Raw genomic sequence first — 18,671 nt, forward strand, 5'->3', positions numbered from 1 at the left:
TTCTCTCTTTTTGCCCTTAACAACGGCTTCTTCCTCTTCAAGTTTCTAAACAAGGAAGATTTCACTAAGGTTCTTGAACCTCCCCCCACCACCTATGGAGGTAGAGTTCTTGTCGTTCAGAAATGGACTCCAAAATCGTCAATGGAGAGAGTAAAGCTAACTGAAATTCCTATTTGGGTAAAGTTCCCTGGTCTTCATCTAAAATTTTGGACTCATAGAGGGCTCAGCAAAATTGCCAGTAGATTTGGGAGACCCATGTATATGGACTCCCATACAGCAAACTCGACCCGTCTAATGTATGCCAGAGTTCGTGTCATGGTGAATGTGGACAAAAGCCTCCCAGATTCCATCAAGATAGAAACTCCTACGGGGATACACATCCAACCGATGGAATATGATTGGAAGCCTTCGGCCTGTAAAAATTGTAGAGATTTTAGCCATGGGACCGACAAATGTAATTATTTTTCAGAATCTCCGAGAACTTCTAATTTGCCTCTAAAACAAGTTTGGAAACCCAAGCAAATAGCAAACGATGTCCCAAAAGTTCAAGTTGATGGATATAGCAATTCTAAATATGTCCATGGTGATAAGGAAAATATAAATTTGGTTGGAAAAAGCAAAGAACCCAAATCCTCTAGTCCTATTGTCCCAATCCATGCTAACCGATTTGCTGCTCTAGATCATATGGTCTCTGATCCCCACGCCATTGGGGAGTGTTGTCATCAAGATGTTCAGGAAGGAAATGCCCAGACCCCGGATCATGACTCGTGGCAAAGGGTTCATAGGAAAAAAAGTAAACCGGCCCTTCTAGCTTTCCTATCTCCTCCTACGTGTGGGATCCCTCACAAGATGCCCTTTGGGAGGAGCATATGACTATGTATTGGTGGTTGCTTGAAAGGATTCAACTTCTCTTTCAGAGAGTTATCTATTTTTGTTGTTGTTTGGTTTGCTTTTATTTTGTTGTTTGTCTGTTTTGGTCTTCTTTTTGAGCGTGTCTGTGCTTCCTTTGTTGTTTGTTCTCCTTTCCAAGTTCTGGAACGGTTGCTTTTCGTATCTCATGTATATCTTATCCTTCTTTTAATATATCTAGTCGGGGTCTTGCCTAACCCCAGCTTACCTATCAAAAAAAAAAAGTTTAATTGACTAAAACTCCTAAGATCTTGGCATGAATATAAATAAGCTGTCACATCGTGGAAGGCCCTTCTAAACAAGATGAGCACCAAAGATCGAATTTTCAGCAGAGACCCCCAATCTGATTCCTCTTGCGTTCTATGCAATTCAGCCCCCGAATCAGTAAACCATTTGTTCTTTAATTGCGGGTATTCAGCCTGGATATGGAGACAAGTATTATGGAGAGCTGGGCACCACAGAAACCCAAAAAATTCCCTGATTGAAGAAGCAATATGGTTAAAAAAGAGCTCTTGTGGGATCAACCAGTCCTCAATTGTGCTTAAATTCTGTTTTTCCAATGCCATTTCCAAAATCTGGCGAGAAAGAAACTTTCGAATCTTTGAAGGTATAAGCAAGCACAAAACTCTCATCCTGAAAGAAATTCTCGTTGAAGCCAAACTCAAAATAAACTCTCTCAATATTACAGACACCGATTCTACTGCAAACCAAAGAATAGCCTCCTTATTCGGGTATAGATTAAATACTCCCTCTCTTGATGATCTAAGTAAAAAATGGTGTTCCTGGATCCCTCCCTCTCTTGATGAACTGAAAATCAATGTGGATGCATCTCTGGATGACGATGGCGGCGGAATCGGTGGGTTGATTCGTAATAACTCAGGTAAATGCATTTCCCTTTTCTCTCAAAATGTGGAAAAAGAAGAAATTTTCGAGCTTGAACTGTATGCAATTGAAAAAGGAATTCTTCTGGCTTCTACCCTTAATGCAAGAAATATTTGGGTGGAATATGATTCCAAGTTTGCGGTTGATATCCTAAACGATTCCTCGACGATCCCTTGGAGACAGCTTATGAGAATCAGAAGAATTAAAACAGCACTATCTGATTTTCTTCATCACAAGATTTCCCACATCTGGAGGGAGGCAAACTCAGCGGCTGATTACCTCTCCAAGAGAAATTGTCCTTTAAAAGGTTGGAATTTGCCTGGCTCGGGATCCACTCTTGAGCTCACAAACCTTATTGATGAAGATGGAAAAGGATCTCAGTACCTTCGTTTGTGACTTTCCCCTCTGGTTCGCTCTCTGTTTTATTTTGTTGTTACTTCTTATGTGCTTGTGCTGTCCTTGTGGGCCCCCTGTAACTCTTCTCTCTATTTTTAATATATCTGGTGGGGGTCATGCCTAACCTCAGCTTGCCAATAAAAAAAAAATGAATATAAATAAGCTAATGATATTAGCACACAACCATGTTTTGATAACTGCACTAACTCACTTTGGTATTTTAGCAATTTCCATAAGCAAGAAGGGGCATTGAAGCCCTTCTATATTGTTTTAAATGGTCTTGTTGGAAATAAATGTCAAAATAAATGGGAGCAGCAGAAATAGAAATGCACCAATGGAGATATGACACGTGTCATAGAGTTAGGTTGTGTCATTACGTATAAAGCTAGAGTCCTTTTCATTTAAAATCAAAATCATGCCTGTTAGGGTACATGGAGACTCGACTCGGTCTCCAATGTCTCTGCTCCCAGTTCCATATACATGAAAGGCCATGTGGAAAAATCTCATAAAAGCACAAAAGGATATTTGGGTCTTTTTGAGGAGTTAAAAAAAAATAAAAAAATCTACCACGAGTAATTTGGTCACAAATTAATGGAATGACTTGACTTGTGAAATTCAGTTTGCAAATTGTAAAATTAGGAGACTCTTTTTACAAATAAAGCAAAGTAGAAAACTTCTTTTGCAACAACAACCCCCCCCCCCCCCCCCCCCCACCCCCACACACACACGGATGGACTTGATTTGATCACCAATTTTCTATGCGAATGCTCGATCTCCTGCTCGTGTTGAACGATTTCAAAACACTGACTTTTTTTAGGGGATAGATCCCACTGGAGCCGTAGTGAAAGCGAGTCTTCATAGGGCGATTGTCACTGCTTATGGACGCGCACCTAGGTGATCTATCCATGACCAGGATGAAGCTTGGGTGAAACTAAGTGGAGGTCCGAACCGACTAATGTTGAAAACTGCCGGATGAGTTGTGGTTAGGCGTGAAAACGGCAAGTCGCCAATGATCTTATGGACCTGGAACACCTTGTTATTTTAGTATAGAAGTTAACGTAGCATCCTTACTACTTATTCACTTCTACACACCCCTTGAAGTTGGATAATGTGGATCACTCCCAACTTGTGAACATGCACAGAAAAATTTCTTTGCTAGTAGCTTTTGTCAGAAAATCTAGTAATTTTTCTTCATTTCGTAAGTATTGTCTTGATGATGCCTCATACACCTTTTATCTAAGAAATGATTATCTACTCTATACATTTACTAATCAATAATTCGTATGTATTGTCTTGATGATGCCTCATACACCATTTCAGTATCCAATGAATCCCCACCGACCACAGAGAAATCATAGCGAATCATGGAACTATTCTCCGATATCTAATCAACCGTCACTCCACCCTCATGGGATCCATGAACCCTCCAGCCACACCGAAACCAATGCCAATACCGATGATCACCTCTTTGTCAAGCTACGACCTTCCCACCAGCCACTAGATCTTCGGCTATAAAAGGTAAGCTCCCTCCGCAGATCCAAGGTATGGCATAACCTCCTTTCTTTAAACAAGTGGCATTCATATTCTTGATCTTTTTCCCTTGCATTCAGCTTCATTTGTCGCTTAGATACTGACTTGAGTGCCGGAGGGTTCATTTGGAGTTCCCACTCCGGGTGTCCTTAACCTGTTTGATTGCGGGTGCAAGTTGCCCTCGAGGCCCAATAGCGGATTGGTAAAGGAAGGAGGACACGCTCGCTCACTCTGCCAAAATCCAACCGCAACATAAACAAGTATGCTTTTTTAAATTTTCTTTAAAATGAATAATGTAAATGAATAAGCAAGGTTAAGGAAAGAGGTTACCAATCACCACAAAGGAGCAACGAGAGAGAGGGAGGGAGACAATGTACACAAGGCTTTTATAGTGGTTCAGGGAAACACCTACGTACAATCTTCTCAACTTGTCTCCTTAAGGAATCCACTAAAAAATGATCCTCAATCCTTGTTGGCCAAATCCAAGCCAATACAACCTCTCCTTCGTGGTCGAGATAAGAGCCAATACACCAAGCTTGGAAACTCCAAGGGTTTGAAATACGATGCCCTTTCCACCAAGTACAAGGAATGAAAAAAGAAATACAATGCCTCTTTACTATGCCGATACAACAAGAATAATCCCTCAAAAATGATGTACAAGTGGAGCCTAGGTCCCATTCCTCACAAGAATAACAAAAAGAGACACAAGCGATAATTTTTCACTCTAATGATGTTCTAAGTTTGTTTTGGAGTGTGTTAGATTTGTTCGAAGGGTTAAAGAACCCTTTTATAGCCAAAAACCTCAAAACTAGCCGTTTGGGACACCCCCCAATGGCTCTCTAATGGCTAGTTGAAAAGTCGCTACATATTTTAAAATTCGATTTTCTAGGTTCGAACGCCCGAGAACTTCTTCGAGCGCGTAAGCCCAAGGGTTCTCCCAAGGGCTTCTTACACTTTCACCCATGTTTTGATGATTAACAAATACAAATTTATTAGCTTTGAAGGACTAATATGTTGCCTTGAGTGTTGTGTTGAAGCAGGATAAGTTTAGCACATTACATGACACAACACAATGCATGACTTGGAGATCCATGTGCACACCATTTGAAGCAACTCAATCATGATGGGAGCAAGATCAAAATGGCATTTAATAGAAGATCCTACAAGATGGAGTGAAGATTTGAAGATCTCAACCAAGTCAAGCATTGATCGGAGTGTATTGAAGATCATGTTCAAGAGAAGGCTCAAGAGATATAAAATCCGATTATAGGTTGTATCTCTAACACTCTTGATGTTTTCTCTATCAAGGCACACTATCTTGGACCCCCCAAATTTATGTTTTTAATGTCCAAGAGAGTACCCAAAAGGATTGCAAAAGAAATCTTTAAAAACAACTGAGAAACATTATTTTTGCAATCGGCGGTCGACCGACCCTAGCACCCCGGTCGACTGGCCTTTTAAAGAGGTGGACATTAAAGGGCCGGTCAACCGCCGATTGTTTTTGCAAAAGAAATCTTTAAAAACAACTGCAAACATTGCTTTTGCAATCGGCGGTAGACCGACCCTAGCACCCCGGTCGACCGGCTCTTTAAAGAGGTGAAAAATAAAAATGGTCAGAAACCAAGCGGCGGACAACCGACCCCCTCGAGGGCAACCGACCCCGGTCGACCGCGACACTTTGAACATCGTTTTTAAAATCTGACTAGCACATGGCCCGCGGACGACCGTGACACCTCGGTTGACTATGACCACGTGAAAATAGATCCGTAGGGGCTTCGTGTGCACTTTTCAAAATGACCCAGTTTTTACCATTTTGCCCTCCAGCCGCTATATTATTTCAAGGGCTATATAAAGGAGGTTCTAACTCCATTTTAACTTGATGAAATCATTTATGAAATAGCCTAAGACCCACCATTCATTTGTTCTATCATTTTTGGGTTTTCAAACCTCTCCCCAAACACTTGTGCCTTGATTTTGATTACATCCAAAGTGTTGGATTTAGGATTCCTTATATATTTTTTAGAGAGAGTTGGAGTGAGCATTGATTGTATTATTTGCCTATCTAGAGACTTGAGTGAGCTTAAACTTCTTCATTATTTTCAATGTACTCGCGAAGAGGAGCTATTCCCTTCAAGGCGGTTTGCGAAGATGGATCATTTTCTTGGAGGCAGTTTGCGAAGAGAAGTGATTTCCTTGGAGACGATTTTACGAAGATGAGTTGTACCTTGGAGGCGGTTTGTAAAAAGGGGGTTTGTTCCCTTGAAGGAGTTAAGTTGTAAAGCCCATAGATTCGGCGTGTGGAATCTCAAATAGTGAAAGAAATCCCAAGGAAAGACTAAGTACTTGGGTACTTCTTCTTTGATCTTGAGGACCCAGTCTAGCTTCATCCTTCTGAGTTTTTGCTTCTCTGGTCTTGCTTCTTGCGAGAGCGATATGGTGCATTACAATTTTCTCGTTTATTTCTGCCATATCTTCATATGACCAGGCGAAGACCTCTTGGAATTCTTTTAACAAGTTTATTAATTCCTCACCCTCTTCGGGGGATAAGGTTTTGTCAATCTTTATTTCTCAGAATATGGATTAAGTGCCAATGTTAATATTTCCAATTTCATTTTCAAGAGGCTTTGCCCGGCATTCCTCCTCTCATTCGATTAATTGCTTAGTCTCGAGGGGAGTTTCTTCTGCATCCTCATCCGAGGAGGGTTCTTCATCATTTTTAGAGCATTTCTGTCACACTGAGTAATCCCGATTGATTACTTCACCAAATGGATCGAATCTCAGGTGTACGCCTCGTTGTCTTCAGCATCAATAGCAAAGTTCATAAGAACAAATATCATCTGTACATACGGTGTTCCGCATGAGTTGATACCAGACAACCGTTCCCACTTTAAGCAGGAGGTACCCTCTTTGTGTACAGAATTCAAAATCAAGCATTGTAAGTCGTCACCTTATCGACTGTAGACTAATGGAGCCGTTGAAGCAGCTAACAAAAATGTTAAGGAAATTCTCAGTAAGATGACAAAGGCTTACAAAAACTGGTCAAATAAGCTTCCATTTGCATTTTGGGCATACAGAACATCGATCTGGACCTCTATTGGAGCTACTTCATACGCATTGTTATACGGTACGGAAGCAGTGTTTCCAATCGAGCTGAAGTTCCTTTCCGTAAGAATCCTTATGGAAAGTATATTGCTAGAATCTGAAAGGGCACGCATTCGCTACCAAGAGTTGTATATGATGGATGAGAAAAGGCTAAAGGCGTCGTATCATGTACAGGGTTATCAGCGCAGAATTGGAGAGCTTTCAACACGAAGGTTCGAATCAGATATCTCCGAGAGGGGGATATGGTACTTAGGGAGCGTTGGGCCTCAGTCTTCGATCCGATGGATAAGTTCCAACCTAACTGGTCAGGCCCTTACATTGTCGATGAGGTTGTACTAGGAAAAGCCGTCAGATTCCTTGGTCAAAATGGAGAAAAAAATTCTGAGCCTACTAACCTTGATCAACTGGAAAGATAATACGCTTGAATATCAGAAATCCATCATCGGCCGACCCGTCCCTAAACAAACAACCCAACACTCACCTTTTGCAAACCTTATTCCCAAAACTAAGTTTGACATGATCCCTACACTAGGGTACGTAGGTAGCCTGGTTCACCCAGGTTCGGTCAACCTTTTGAAGAACCAAACTAGGGGTGTAAACGAGCCGAGCCGAGCTTGGCCAGGATCTGCTCGGCTCGTTAAGCTCAAAAGCTCGGCTCGGGCTCGAACCAGGCTCGGGCTCGGCTCGGCTCGGCTTGGTTAGGCTCAGCCAGGCTCACGAGCGGCTCGCGAGCCTTACCGAGCTCGTTAACAGGGGCGAATTGGGCTCTTTTTTTACCTATTGCGATAAATGTGTGGAACACAATAAGCATGGTTCACAAACTCCATGTGCATTAAGTCATCAAGATAGCTCATTGCATACCAGTTTCCTCTCACTACACAGGTACGAGATCGGCATAATAAGCCTATGTATAATCCATTTCTTAATCATTCAATAAAAAAAAAACAACTTTCTTGATTCAACCTCTTATCCCATCAATTTAAAAGCAGCCGACTATGTTCATCATCTTGCGATTGAGAAGCCCCTTTCTTCTTGGTTTGCCCGTGCAACAGTCCCACAATTTTTAGTAGCAGGCATGATTTTGCCATATGTTGACTGCACAAACAGCAGTTTTGATCGTAGACTAAGCCACTACAAGCAGCGCAAGATATTCGTGCAAAATTCCCAGCTTCCATGCGCTCTCCACGCCCAACAAGCTTGATTGGCTTTCCTGACACCTGATCATTGACATTACATAAGAAAAAAGGATTGCAAAATGTGTATCATAAGTAAAATGGGTGGTTGTCTGTTCTGAATTGATGAAATAAACATGCAATTAAGATGGTAAACAGTGGATAGTGAGACATAATGCTGATTAACAACAACAATAGTGATGCTATTTTATGACAGATAGAGCTAGTTTCCAACAACCATCCCCATGCATGTGAGACACAGCCAAAGATCACCTGGAAAATTTCTACCTATAAATTGTGTGAGGATATAGTAATTCCACTAGGAAGAAGGGAAATGGTTGGTGTAGTAGAAGGAATAGTTCAGTGGAGCATGAATGAAAAGGATAAATAATCTCACAGGGTATGATAGCTTCTCATAAGAATATATGATGCAGGTTCTCACTCAATTTTATTTATTTTTATTTTTTTTGAAAGTTTATGATTCTAAAACATGCCAAGAAATAATTTGGTGGTAAATATAACTTTAGAATACATGAAACGAGCAATGCTTCAAATATGCATGATGTATAAGAACAGATTATAAGGTTCTGGTGGTATTAGAAATGAACGTGCATACAATAAAGAGAACACAACTAGCAGATTATAAAAATAGAGGTGTTTCTAAACAACGGAAAATTGCTGAACTAAGAAATTCCTTACTAGTGAATCTGGAATCTAGAATTTCCTTTCAGGGAGACAGTAATAGTCAATGTGATCAATTCCACATTTCCATATTACCTAAGTACAGTTGCATGGCAATATAGGTGAGATCAATTACTATGCCAGTGAAATACAATTATAGAATAAAAAGATATAATGGGGGAATTTCCTAATGTAATGGAAAAGCCAAACCTCTCTGACACTTAAAGCTGCTCCACCTCTAGAGTCTCCATCCAGTTTAGTCAGTATGGCACCAGTGATCCCAATCTCAATATTGAATGCTGTGACCAAGGCTGCAAAAGAGACCCCAAGAGAGAACAAAATGAGAAGAGGAAATTTGGTAATATTAGTCATTGTAATTGGTGCAAAAAACTATCTTTCAAGAACTTCATCAAGAATGTAGTGATTTAATATGTTTTATCTAAGACAAAATCAAGATTTGGCACATGGAACTTTATAGATGGTCCGAGCATTTGACAAACCCAAAGGGATACCAGGTCAAGTATGCAAATAGGCTTATACATCTTGAAACACAGACAAGATAAACCAATTCATGCCTTTGCTGCTACCAAACCCAAGAATGAATCTTATCACCCTAGGAGAAAACAACAATGGACATCCAACTTTTTCAGTTAACCATGTATAGGTGAAACTATATGTTCTTCATAGATCTAAATATTATTTCATTTTCAGTTCTTAAAATGAAACTAAAAATACCTGCAGCTTCTTGGCCAGTCATAGCATCGACCACAAGAAGAACTTCTGTGGGATTTACTGCCTTCTTTACTTCCTTCAACTCATCCATCATTACTTTGTCTATCTGATAAAGAAAACGCCAAATCAGCTCACATCAGGCAATCAAGAACATATTACATTTCAAAACCCAATCGGCTTGATCGAGTAATCAACCAAGTCTATTGAGTCCAACTTGAGAACTCATCAAGTCAGAGTCGAGATTTGAACTCATTACATGGATAAGTCATTCAATCATGGGATCAATCCCAGTAATAGTACTTTGACCTTCATACGTTACAAGCATTTCCATACAATGCACCTTCGTAGCAATCCAGACTACATCCCTGGTTTCTAGAAAGCTAATTTTTTGTAGCTTATTCAGAATTTTGAATTTGTATTAGAGTTGGTCGTTCATGATATCTTCATTAAAAGGACAGAAGAAACCTCAACAAAAGCAATCAATCTAAGTCAACACAAACAAGTACATATATTGTTCAATTACAACTTCAAAACAAAAATCACTATGCATGCATAGAAAATCACTACAAATCTTTCAACATAACCAATACTTCAGAGGTTCTCATAGGCCATAACCAAAAGCCCCACCACCTACAAAACAAATAGAGAAAAATTGTTAACGAAACAACATTATTATGCAATTAAAGTGACACCTCTAAAATAATAAAGGCCAATGCAACAACATTATGCAAATAATGTGTCACACCTAAAATAACAAAGGCCACAAATGCTCATTAGCCTCATTTCATTACATACCCACTATTCCAGAGGCATCACCCACTCCATAGAAGGTTGCATGAGCATTGAGAGAAAACCCACCACAAATAACCCAAAAAAAAAAAAACCATATTCCTGCAAAAAATAGATACATGTGGGTATATGATCAACTTTAAGAGAAACCCACGACAAATAACCCACCACAAAAATGAATGATTACCTGAAAATAACAACAATACAACATAACCTGAATAGATAATTAGACCTACAAAAGTAACAACATACCACAATCTATTCGGCACCATCTGGAATAACAACTCTCGTATCTTCCTCCTCGACATAATCACACTGCAAAATTTGGTGTTACATAAACAAGTAATATATAAAATAATGAAATAAAAAAATTGCAAGTTATGATATGACACTTACCGAAGGGGGAGAGATGACCTTCTGAGTAGCTCTAAGCCAACTACCTGAACAAATCAAAGCATCCATTGTCTTTGGAGCTAGAGAACTTCTATACTGGTCCAATACCCTTCCTCCCGCACTAAGTGCAGACTCAGAAGCAACTGTAGTGATTGGTATAGTGAGTATGTCTCTTGCCATTCTTGAAAGAGTAGGAAACTTGAGTGTATTCATTTTCCACCACTCCAAAACATCAAAAAATGTTTTGTCGCATTTTAAACGAATTTCCTCCAAATAAGTGTCCATCTCTGACTTGGAAGATCTAACGGTTTCCGTAGATTGGCAAAATTCTTCAAATTCATCAATTCTTTGTAAACTTTGAAATGATTGTGAATTTTGTTCAATGGTAGATTGGCGCTCGTACTCAACTACATAAATATCATACAACCAATACAACGAGTCCCGAACTATTTTGATGTGAGTTTCATAATCGAAGACTGAATAGATTTTGGGGAAACAAAACTCAATTAATTTCATCTTGTACCTAGGATCAAGGATGCTGGAAATAGCCATAAACAAATTGCAATCGCCCCAATACTCATTAAATTTTTCACCCATAATCTTTGCCATCTGTACCATATACTGATCATCAGAAAGTAAGTGGGTAGTCAACTCCTGTTTAATTTTCAAACACTTCAGAAAGAAAAACATTTGTAGTGGGATAAGATGTTCCTGAGAATAATTGTCACTCCATTGAAAACCCCCAAAAACTTGCAAATTTTTTATGCCTTGCCCCAATCAAGTGGAGTGGGAAGCCACTTGTAATTTGCATCTCTAGCAGCATATTGACTAAAAACATGCTTATATGTGAAGGCATGGTCAAGCATCAAATAAGTAGAGTTCCAACGAGTAGGAACATCTATGCACAACCCTTTAGAAGTAGGAACATCCAGTTGTCTTGCAATTTCCCCAAACTTGAAAAGACGAGATGTAGATTTCTTTAAATATTTCACACTTTCCCTTATCTTTTGAATGATTGAATCAATTTCCTTAAGACCATCCTGCACCATTAAGTTAAGAATGTGGGCACACCATCTAATGTGAAAAATCTTTCCCTTGTAGTGCAACTTATTCCTTGACTGGAAATTGATCTTCAATTGATCGGCAGCCACATCATTATTCCGTGCATTATCCAATGTGATGGATTGCACCTTATCCTGAATTCCCCACTCTGTTAGACATGCAGAAATGGCATCACTTATGACAACTCCAAAATGGGGTGGCTCCAAATCACAAAAGCTAATGATGCGCCTCTGTAACTTCCAATCCGAATCAACAAAATGAGCAGTTAAACACATGTATCCAATAGTTTGGTTTGATGTCCAACAATCGGATGTAAGGGAAATTCTACTAACACCCTTGAAATTTTTTTTCAACTTCTCCTTCTCAGTTTCATAAACCTTCATGCACTCTAGTTTAATTGTGTTCCTTGACATCTTCTCATAACTAGGATTTAAAGACTTACATAAGATGTTGAACCATGTGTGTTCAACCATCTTAAACGGGTACTCATGCACAATGATCATCTTGGCAATGATTTCCCTAATCTTCATTTGGTCATAGGAAGTTATAGCAAAACCTCCAAATTCAATCCCACTATCATCAGCAGGTGGAAAAGAAATTGTAGATTGTTTGGGTCTTTTCCAACTCAAAGCTTTACATGAACCCATATGCCTTCTAAGGGTAGATGTGGTACCACCTCTCATCTTAGTAAATGTTGATCGACAACCCTTGCATTGATGTTTTGTAACCGTCTTTCCATTCTCCGTAACATCTGTATCCTCAAAACAAACCCAAACATCAGATTTTTTTCCTCTTTTTGTCTACATTCGTATCAATCTCTTGAGTTGTCTCATTCTCCCAGTTAGAAATCTGCAGATTATCATCCTCATTCACATTCTCACCAGACACTACTTCTTTAGGATTTGGGGGATTAGTTTCATTCACAGATTGTTGAGATGATGGCAAAGAAGACATCTGATTAAAAAAAAGACATAATAACTTCAAGACATATAATATGTTTCCTTCAAAGATTTTTTCCCATAATAGCTGCAATTTGCTACTACAAATTCACCAAGAGAAGGAATATAATGCCCTAGCCAATGAAACTCAATTGGCCAACCCAAGTTGTTGTTGGATCAAATATCAAGGTTGGTACTTCCATCGTAAGGCCTTGCACAGTTGGACCAAAGAATTTCTCTTGAAAATGAAAATTTGGGTTGAGCTTTTACCATAAAATGGGCTTTGTAACATCTGTTTCAGGTTGATTCCAATTCAGGTTTTAGCAAAAGCTCAACCTAAACCCTTGATATAATGATATTTGATCCAACAACAACTTGGGTTGATTTTTGAAAATTTGGGTTGATTCAATTCAATTTTTGGCAAAAGCTCAATCTAACCCTTGATATTTGATCCAACAGCAGCTGCTGTTGGATCAAATATCAAGGTTGGTACTTCCACCGTAGGTCCTTGCACCATATAATTTCTCTTCAAAATGAAGAGAAAACCACCTAGAAGGGCAGTGATATTTCCCCCCATAGAAAACCCATAAAAAGCCCTAAAAATTTGGGTTGATTCCATTCAATTTTTGACAAAAGCTCAATCTAACCCTTCATATTTGATCCAACAACAACTGCTGTTGGATCAAATATCAAGGTTGGTCCTTCCACCGTAGGTCCTTCCACCATATAATTTCTCTTCAAAATGAAGAGAAAACCACCTAGAAGGGCTGTGATATCCCCCCCCATAGAAAACCCATAAAAAGCCCTAAAAATTTTCAATTCAATTTTTGACAAAAGCTCAATCTTACCCTTCATATTTGATCCAACAACAACTGCTGTTGGATCAAATATCAAGGTTGGTCCTTCCACCGTAGGTCCTTCCACCATATAATTTCTCTTCAAAATGAAGAGAAAACCACCTAGAAGGGCAGTGATATTTCCCCCCATAGAAAACCCATAAAAAGCCCTAAAAATTTGGGTTGATTCAATTCAATTTTTGGCAAAAGCTCAATCTAACCCTTGATATTTGATCCAACAATCTAACCCTTGATATTTGATCCAACAGCAGCTGCTGTTGGATCAAATATCAAGGTTGGTACTTCCACCGTAGGTCCTTGCACCATATAATTTCTCTTCAAAATGAAGAGAAAACCACCTAGAAGCGCAGTGATATTCCCCTCCATAGAAAAGCCCTAAAAATATTCTCAAAATGAAAATAAAATAAAATTATGAACCAAAATAACTAACCTTGCTTCGAATGATCGAATCTGAGGCGAGGAGGAGAAGAAGGTGACGAAGAGCACCGGCGGGGAGCGAAGATTTGGAGAACACCGAAGGGGGGGGCGGAGATTTTCTCCTTCTAGGGTTCGGTCAAAGAGAGAAAGGAGATAGAGAGAGAGAGATGTTGGAGTATGGATGGGGTGCCGGATTTAATGGAGCTCGCCGGAGTTAGAGATGGTGGAGAAGTGGAGAAAATGGGTTTAGATATGTGAAGAAGATGGTGGAGATGGAGAGGGTTAGATCTAGGGTTTAGATGGAGAGGAAAAGATGTAGAGGTGGAGATGGAGAGGGGGATTCCTTGAAGGTGGCCGGATCTCCGGTGGATGGCCGGAGAAGATGAAGAGGCGGATCTCCGGTGGGTGGTTTTTTCGCCCAAGATGCGGCTGATTTTCTAGAGAAAAAGTTAGAACTTTGAATATAAGGTCATAACTCATAACTCATAGTTTTAACCCTAAATTACTCCTAATATTTTTCTCCCCAGGCCACCCTCTTTGTGCATATTCACCCCCTCTTGTTAAATCGAGCCTTGACGAGCCGAGCCGAGCCTGGCCTAGCTCGGGCTCGGCTCGGCTCGTTAAGGATTCGAGCCGAGCCGAGCCCGAGCGAGCTTCCGAGCCCGAGCCAAAATTGACACCCCTAAACCAAACCATTCTCTTTGAAACCTGATAGAACTACGCTGACCTAATCCCAACTTCACTAGGGTATGTAGGCAACCTGGTCAACCCAGGTTCGGTCGGATTTTGCAAAATAATCCAAAGCCTTTCCTTTGTAAACCTTACCCAACCTACAAAGTCCTTCCAATATTCAAGACAGAGGGATTAGGGCAAAAGAAAAGAAAAAGGAAAAAATGATGAGGTATGAATACCTGCTAAGTTGAAAACCTGAATGTGAGGCTTAGGCAAAAATTATGGTCATTCGTCTAGGAACGAAAACCCGAAAGGGAGGTTCTAGCAAAAGTCAAGGCACAACGGTCTGGCAAGTCGAAAAACTGCAAAGGGCAATCTCTCTATTGTCAAGGCGCTCCCGCAGAGGACACCATGCAAATTACTCTTGGATCTAGATCAAGCGAATTGAAACCAAACAATCTAAAGGGTGTTAGGACCATTATTGAAACACCAGGGGCAGGGATCACTGTCATGCATAAGCACTTTCACAATTCGTCTAAAAGAGTCTAGACCTATCAAAAGACAAAAACTAAGCAAAAGCATGTGTTTCAGTAAAAATTAGGTTCCTACCCCTTTCTTTCCTACTCATTCTCAGATAACACCTATCTTCTTCCAGTGCAAACAGTTGAGGTGATCATGTAACACTGGGAACAAGGCAAAGCTCTGCTCACGAGCAGAAGAGAAGAGAACATCCTACAACATCCAATACACAGAATAATGTACCCAGAAAGATTGTAAAACTCAATCAAAGACTTCTCTGTATATGTATCTTTTGCAGTGTTTAAAAACTCCTTGACTCGGCAAGGAACTCGCCCGAGTCGACTCCTTTTTACCTCGGCCGCATTCCGCGTTTCACCACATCCGCGTTCCGCGTTTTGCCTTACAGAGTCAATAAACTCCTTTGACTCTCCCGAGTTATGACCTTGTCAACCGTGTTAACCGCGTTCTTGGCCGCGTCCGCGCCGAGTCAACAAGGATTTTTCTTGGCCGCGTTCCGCGTCAAATCCGCATTTTTAAACACTGATTCTTTTGTGCCTACAATAAAACCATTTTGTCTCTTTTTTCTGTTCACCTTTTCCTGTCCATGGAAGCAAATACACCAGGGGCATTTGCATTCCTAGGCATTGAAAACAGTGAATAAAAATGGAAATGCTCAAACAAGAAAGCAAGCAACTAGGGGCATTTGCGTGTCTAGTCTCTAGAAACAACGACCAGAAATGCAAATGCTCGTACAAATATACTAGGGGCGTTTGCATGTCTAGGAAACAGTGACTAGACATGCTAATGCACAAACAAATACAAATAAAGCATCGACGTGCAAGGCGAGAAAAAACAATCATCCAAATAAGCAAAATGAACCATCCATACACAGACAAACCATCTAAAGATACAATTTATCAAAATAGAATAAAACATATGTCTGTATCTAGAATGTCTGTACAATCAATATACAAAAAAATAAAAATACAAATACAATGTCTGCATCAAGCCTCTGGGACTGGAGGGTCTGCTGGTGGATCGTCGACTCGGTGGATGTACACGGGAACACTGACCTCATAGGTACTCGTAAGGCCGAGGTCTATCCTCGCTCGCTGATATCTCCAAGGGGTGCCATCCCGAATGCCTCCCCAAAGATATGACTCATAGAGTACTCGCTGGAGCTGTATGAAGAGATCAGTCGTATGCAAGGCCTCAGCAATCCTCTCCTCCGAATTGAAAGGCAAGTTAGCATGGAAACGGCCGCCTGTCTTCCCCCTCTTCATAGAAGAAGAGGATGTCTCTGCCCTATCTAAGAAGGAGGCCCACTTGCTCGCTCGAGCAGGTCTCTGAGTCCTATATGCTCCCATCTGAGGTGGACCTGCAGCATAGCTATCACTGCCATGTCCCTTCTTTGCCTGTGCCCCACCCTCAGGCATAGTCCTGGCATCCCGATCCATCCGCAAGGATAGACGAACGCTCCTGGTGAAACCCTCACTCTCGCTCCTTAATGACTCTACTACATAAAACAGTTTAATATCTCATAGGTATATCTCAAGGGAAAAACGCAAATATCAAAAAAGAAACCTGCAAAAGGAGAATGAATGTACCAGGCCAGATATACATTGATCACGTACAACAATCCCCACCCTCAGCTCCGCTACATCATCCTGTGCAGCCATTAGTAGGTTGTCCGCTCCCCGAGCTGCGAGCTTTGCTATGATATCCCTAGCCTTAGCCTCATCTACCATGGCCTGAACCATGTCTAATCTCGCCTCGGCCGCCTCCGCTCTGGCTAGTGCATCCTAGAGCCGGGCATCAGTCTCATGTCGCTGCAAAACGAAATGAACCATTGCGAGAAGAGATGATAGTAGAACATACATACTGAAGAAGCAAATCAAAAGAAGGGCAACGTGAAAGAGTCTACCTCGGACAATGCCCCTGACAACAGAGACCTCATACCGCTGACCAGCAGCAGCAAGTCATTTCCCTAATCCGCGCGCGGGGGGGGGGGGGGGGGCGGTTGTTGGGGTGGAGGGGAGAGAGAAAAACCAAATCAAATGAGCATACGGATGCGGTGCGAGAGTAAAAATGAAAGGAATAAACTCTGATCAGTACTCACCTCTTGTGAAGACTCCGGGATAGGGTACCCTATGGCAGACTCTGGCACCTCTAAAGTCACCTCTGACAGCACCCCTCAATAAAAGGAAGGAATAGTCCATCCCGGCATCTGAGCAGGAATGGTAGAAGGGCCAGACCCATCTGAGCTCTATGGCAGAGGCCGAGTCTGAGATGGAATCCCGGTCTATGGACGAGGATAAGATTGCCGTCAAGAGGGAGAGCTGGAGAATGATCTGCTCTTTGATCTCTGCGCCATAATGCCCTTTCCCCGCACTCGGGAAGATGATCGCCCTCGACTCTGCTCCCTGCCTCACGTCAGAGAGCTTGACCCAGGTGGAGCAGGATCTCTAATCACCAGACCTCCGTGCAGATGAAGCCCGGGTGCAACATCGGCATAATCAACCCCAAGGATCTCAAAAGGGTCTCCGTGGCTATACCAAGTGAAGCACCTCGGGCAACAGCATTCGCACAATCACCCAACACAGCATGGGCTATGGCTATATCGACTGCAAGAGATGCATCAGCAGCGACATCATCATCACCTGTGGCGGCATCAATCTCTGCATCAACATTCTCCGCAGCCTCGACATCATCATGTAGATCATGATTGTCAGAAACAGTGTACGAATAAATGCAATGAACAGCATGCAGGGCTAACAATGCTGAATGTACGAAAGGAAGAGAGAGAACCTCAACAGTGGTCAGGGGAGGCATGAGCTCCCGCCTCGCCCAGGTGTCTTAGTCTCCCAGACGGATCAAATCCTGACCCATATCGAACCCAACAGTCTCCAACAGCTCCCGGTTCTGGGAGGTAATCCAATCCAGCCTAACAAGGCTCCCTCCGGGGACCTCGGGGACCCTCAGTGCTGCTTATCCCAGAGATTGCCATGCGATCCTCTCCGGCAGGTACAAACAGATGCCCTCGTCGGACTGGAAGAGCGCAAACCCCCTAGTAATCTGGCGAGAAAAGTAAAATCGTGGATCCTGGACATCAGGGTGGTGGCTCAAAGGACTCCACTAAACCTGCAAGTGTACAAGAATCATATCAGCAAGACAATCGAATACAAAGGACAAAGCAAGTTCAAAACAAAATGGAAAGGACATGGTGAGGAAACTCACATCCCCCCGATCAAATCTGATTAATGGCTCGACTAGCCACACTCAAGTCTGATTTATGTCATGATCCGGTGCTGGCCAATCCCCACCGAACGTGGGCTGGCCAGAAAATACCCTCGGCGTCTACAAGAGGAGGGGGGCTCAACCGGAACATCTCATGTGTCCAAGACTGCAGAAAGAAAGTCAGAAAGAAAAATCCTGATATGCATATAATGTGGCAATCAAGAGTGTAATAAATGAAAGAAGGGACAAGCATGTACCGCCCAAAAGAACCAAAGTCCGCACATCGACATCCAGTCATTGAGGGGTAGTCTATCATTGTCTCTAAGGAGGTAGGTATAACCGGCCCCACCAAGTCATATCGGTTCATCATCTCAACATCGCGC

The 18,671-nt window shown here is 41.5% G+C and overlaps 1 protein-coding gene and 1 long non-coding RNA gene across 4 annotated transcripts in view; one reads left to right on the forward strand and one right to left on the reverse strand.

The window, feature by feature from the left end:
- The window catches only part of LOC143855150 (uncharacterized), a 47,851-nt gene extending 35,827 nt beyond the window's left edge, over positions 1-12,024 (forward strand). Inside the window, exon 2 of the long non-coding RNA XR_013237711.1 lies at positions 11,688-12,024. This is a non-coding gene — a long non-coding RNA (uncharacterized LOC143855150). The remainder of the gene's footprint in view (positions 1-11,687) is intronic.
- A 3,872-nt stretch (positions 12,025-15,896) lies between these two features.
- On the reverse strand, positions 15,897-18,450 carry LOC143855052 (uncharacterized). Of its 3 annotated transcripts, XM_077365221.1 has the most exons (6): positions 18,289-18,450; positions 17,860-18,192; positions 17,171-17,751; positions 16,976-17,038; positions 16,659-16,880; positions 15,897-16,567 (listed from the first exon to the last, which is right to left on the reverse strand). In XM_077365221.1, exons 5-6 carry the CDS (start codon positions 16,672-16,674, stop codon positions 16,056-16,058), a joined length of 528 nt encoding a protein of 175 aa, XP_077221336.1. In that variant the 5' UTR covers positions 16,675-16,880; positions 16,976-17,038; positions 17,171-17,751; positions 17,860-18,192; positions 18,289-18,450; the 3' UTR covers positions 15,897-16,055. The 3 variants fall into 3 exon arrangements, with proteins under 3 accessions (XP_077221336.1, XP_077221337.1, XP_077221335.1); XM_077365222.1 differs by having other exon boundaries at positions 15,897-16,564; positions 17,171-18,192; XM_077365220.1 differs by having other exon boundaries at positions 17,171-18,192.
- Positions 18,451-18,671: the final 221 nt, after the last annotated feature.

Source organism: Tasmannia lanceolata, unplaced genomic scaffold, assembly GCF_043159265.1.
Source record: "Tasmannia lanceolata isolate RefF3 unplaced genomic scaffold, GAP_Taslan_0.1 ptg000020l, whole genome shotgun sequence".
NCBI classification, from domain to species: Eukaryota; Viridiplantae; Streptophyta; class Magnoliopsida; order Canellales; family Winteraceae; genus Tasmannia; species Tasmannia lanceolata.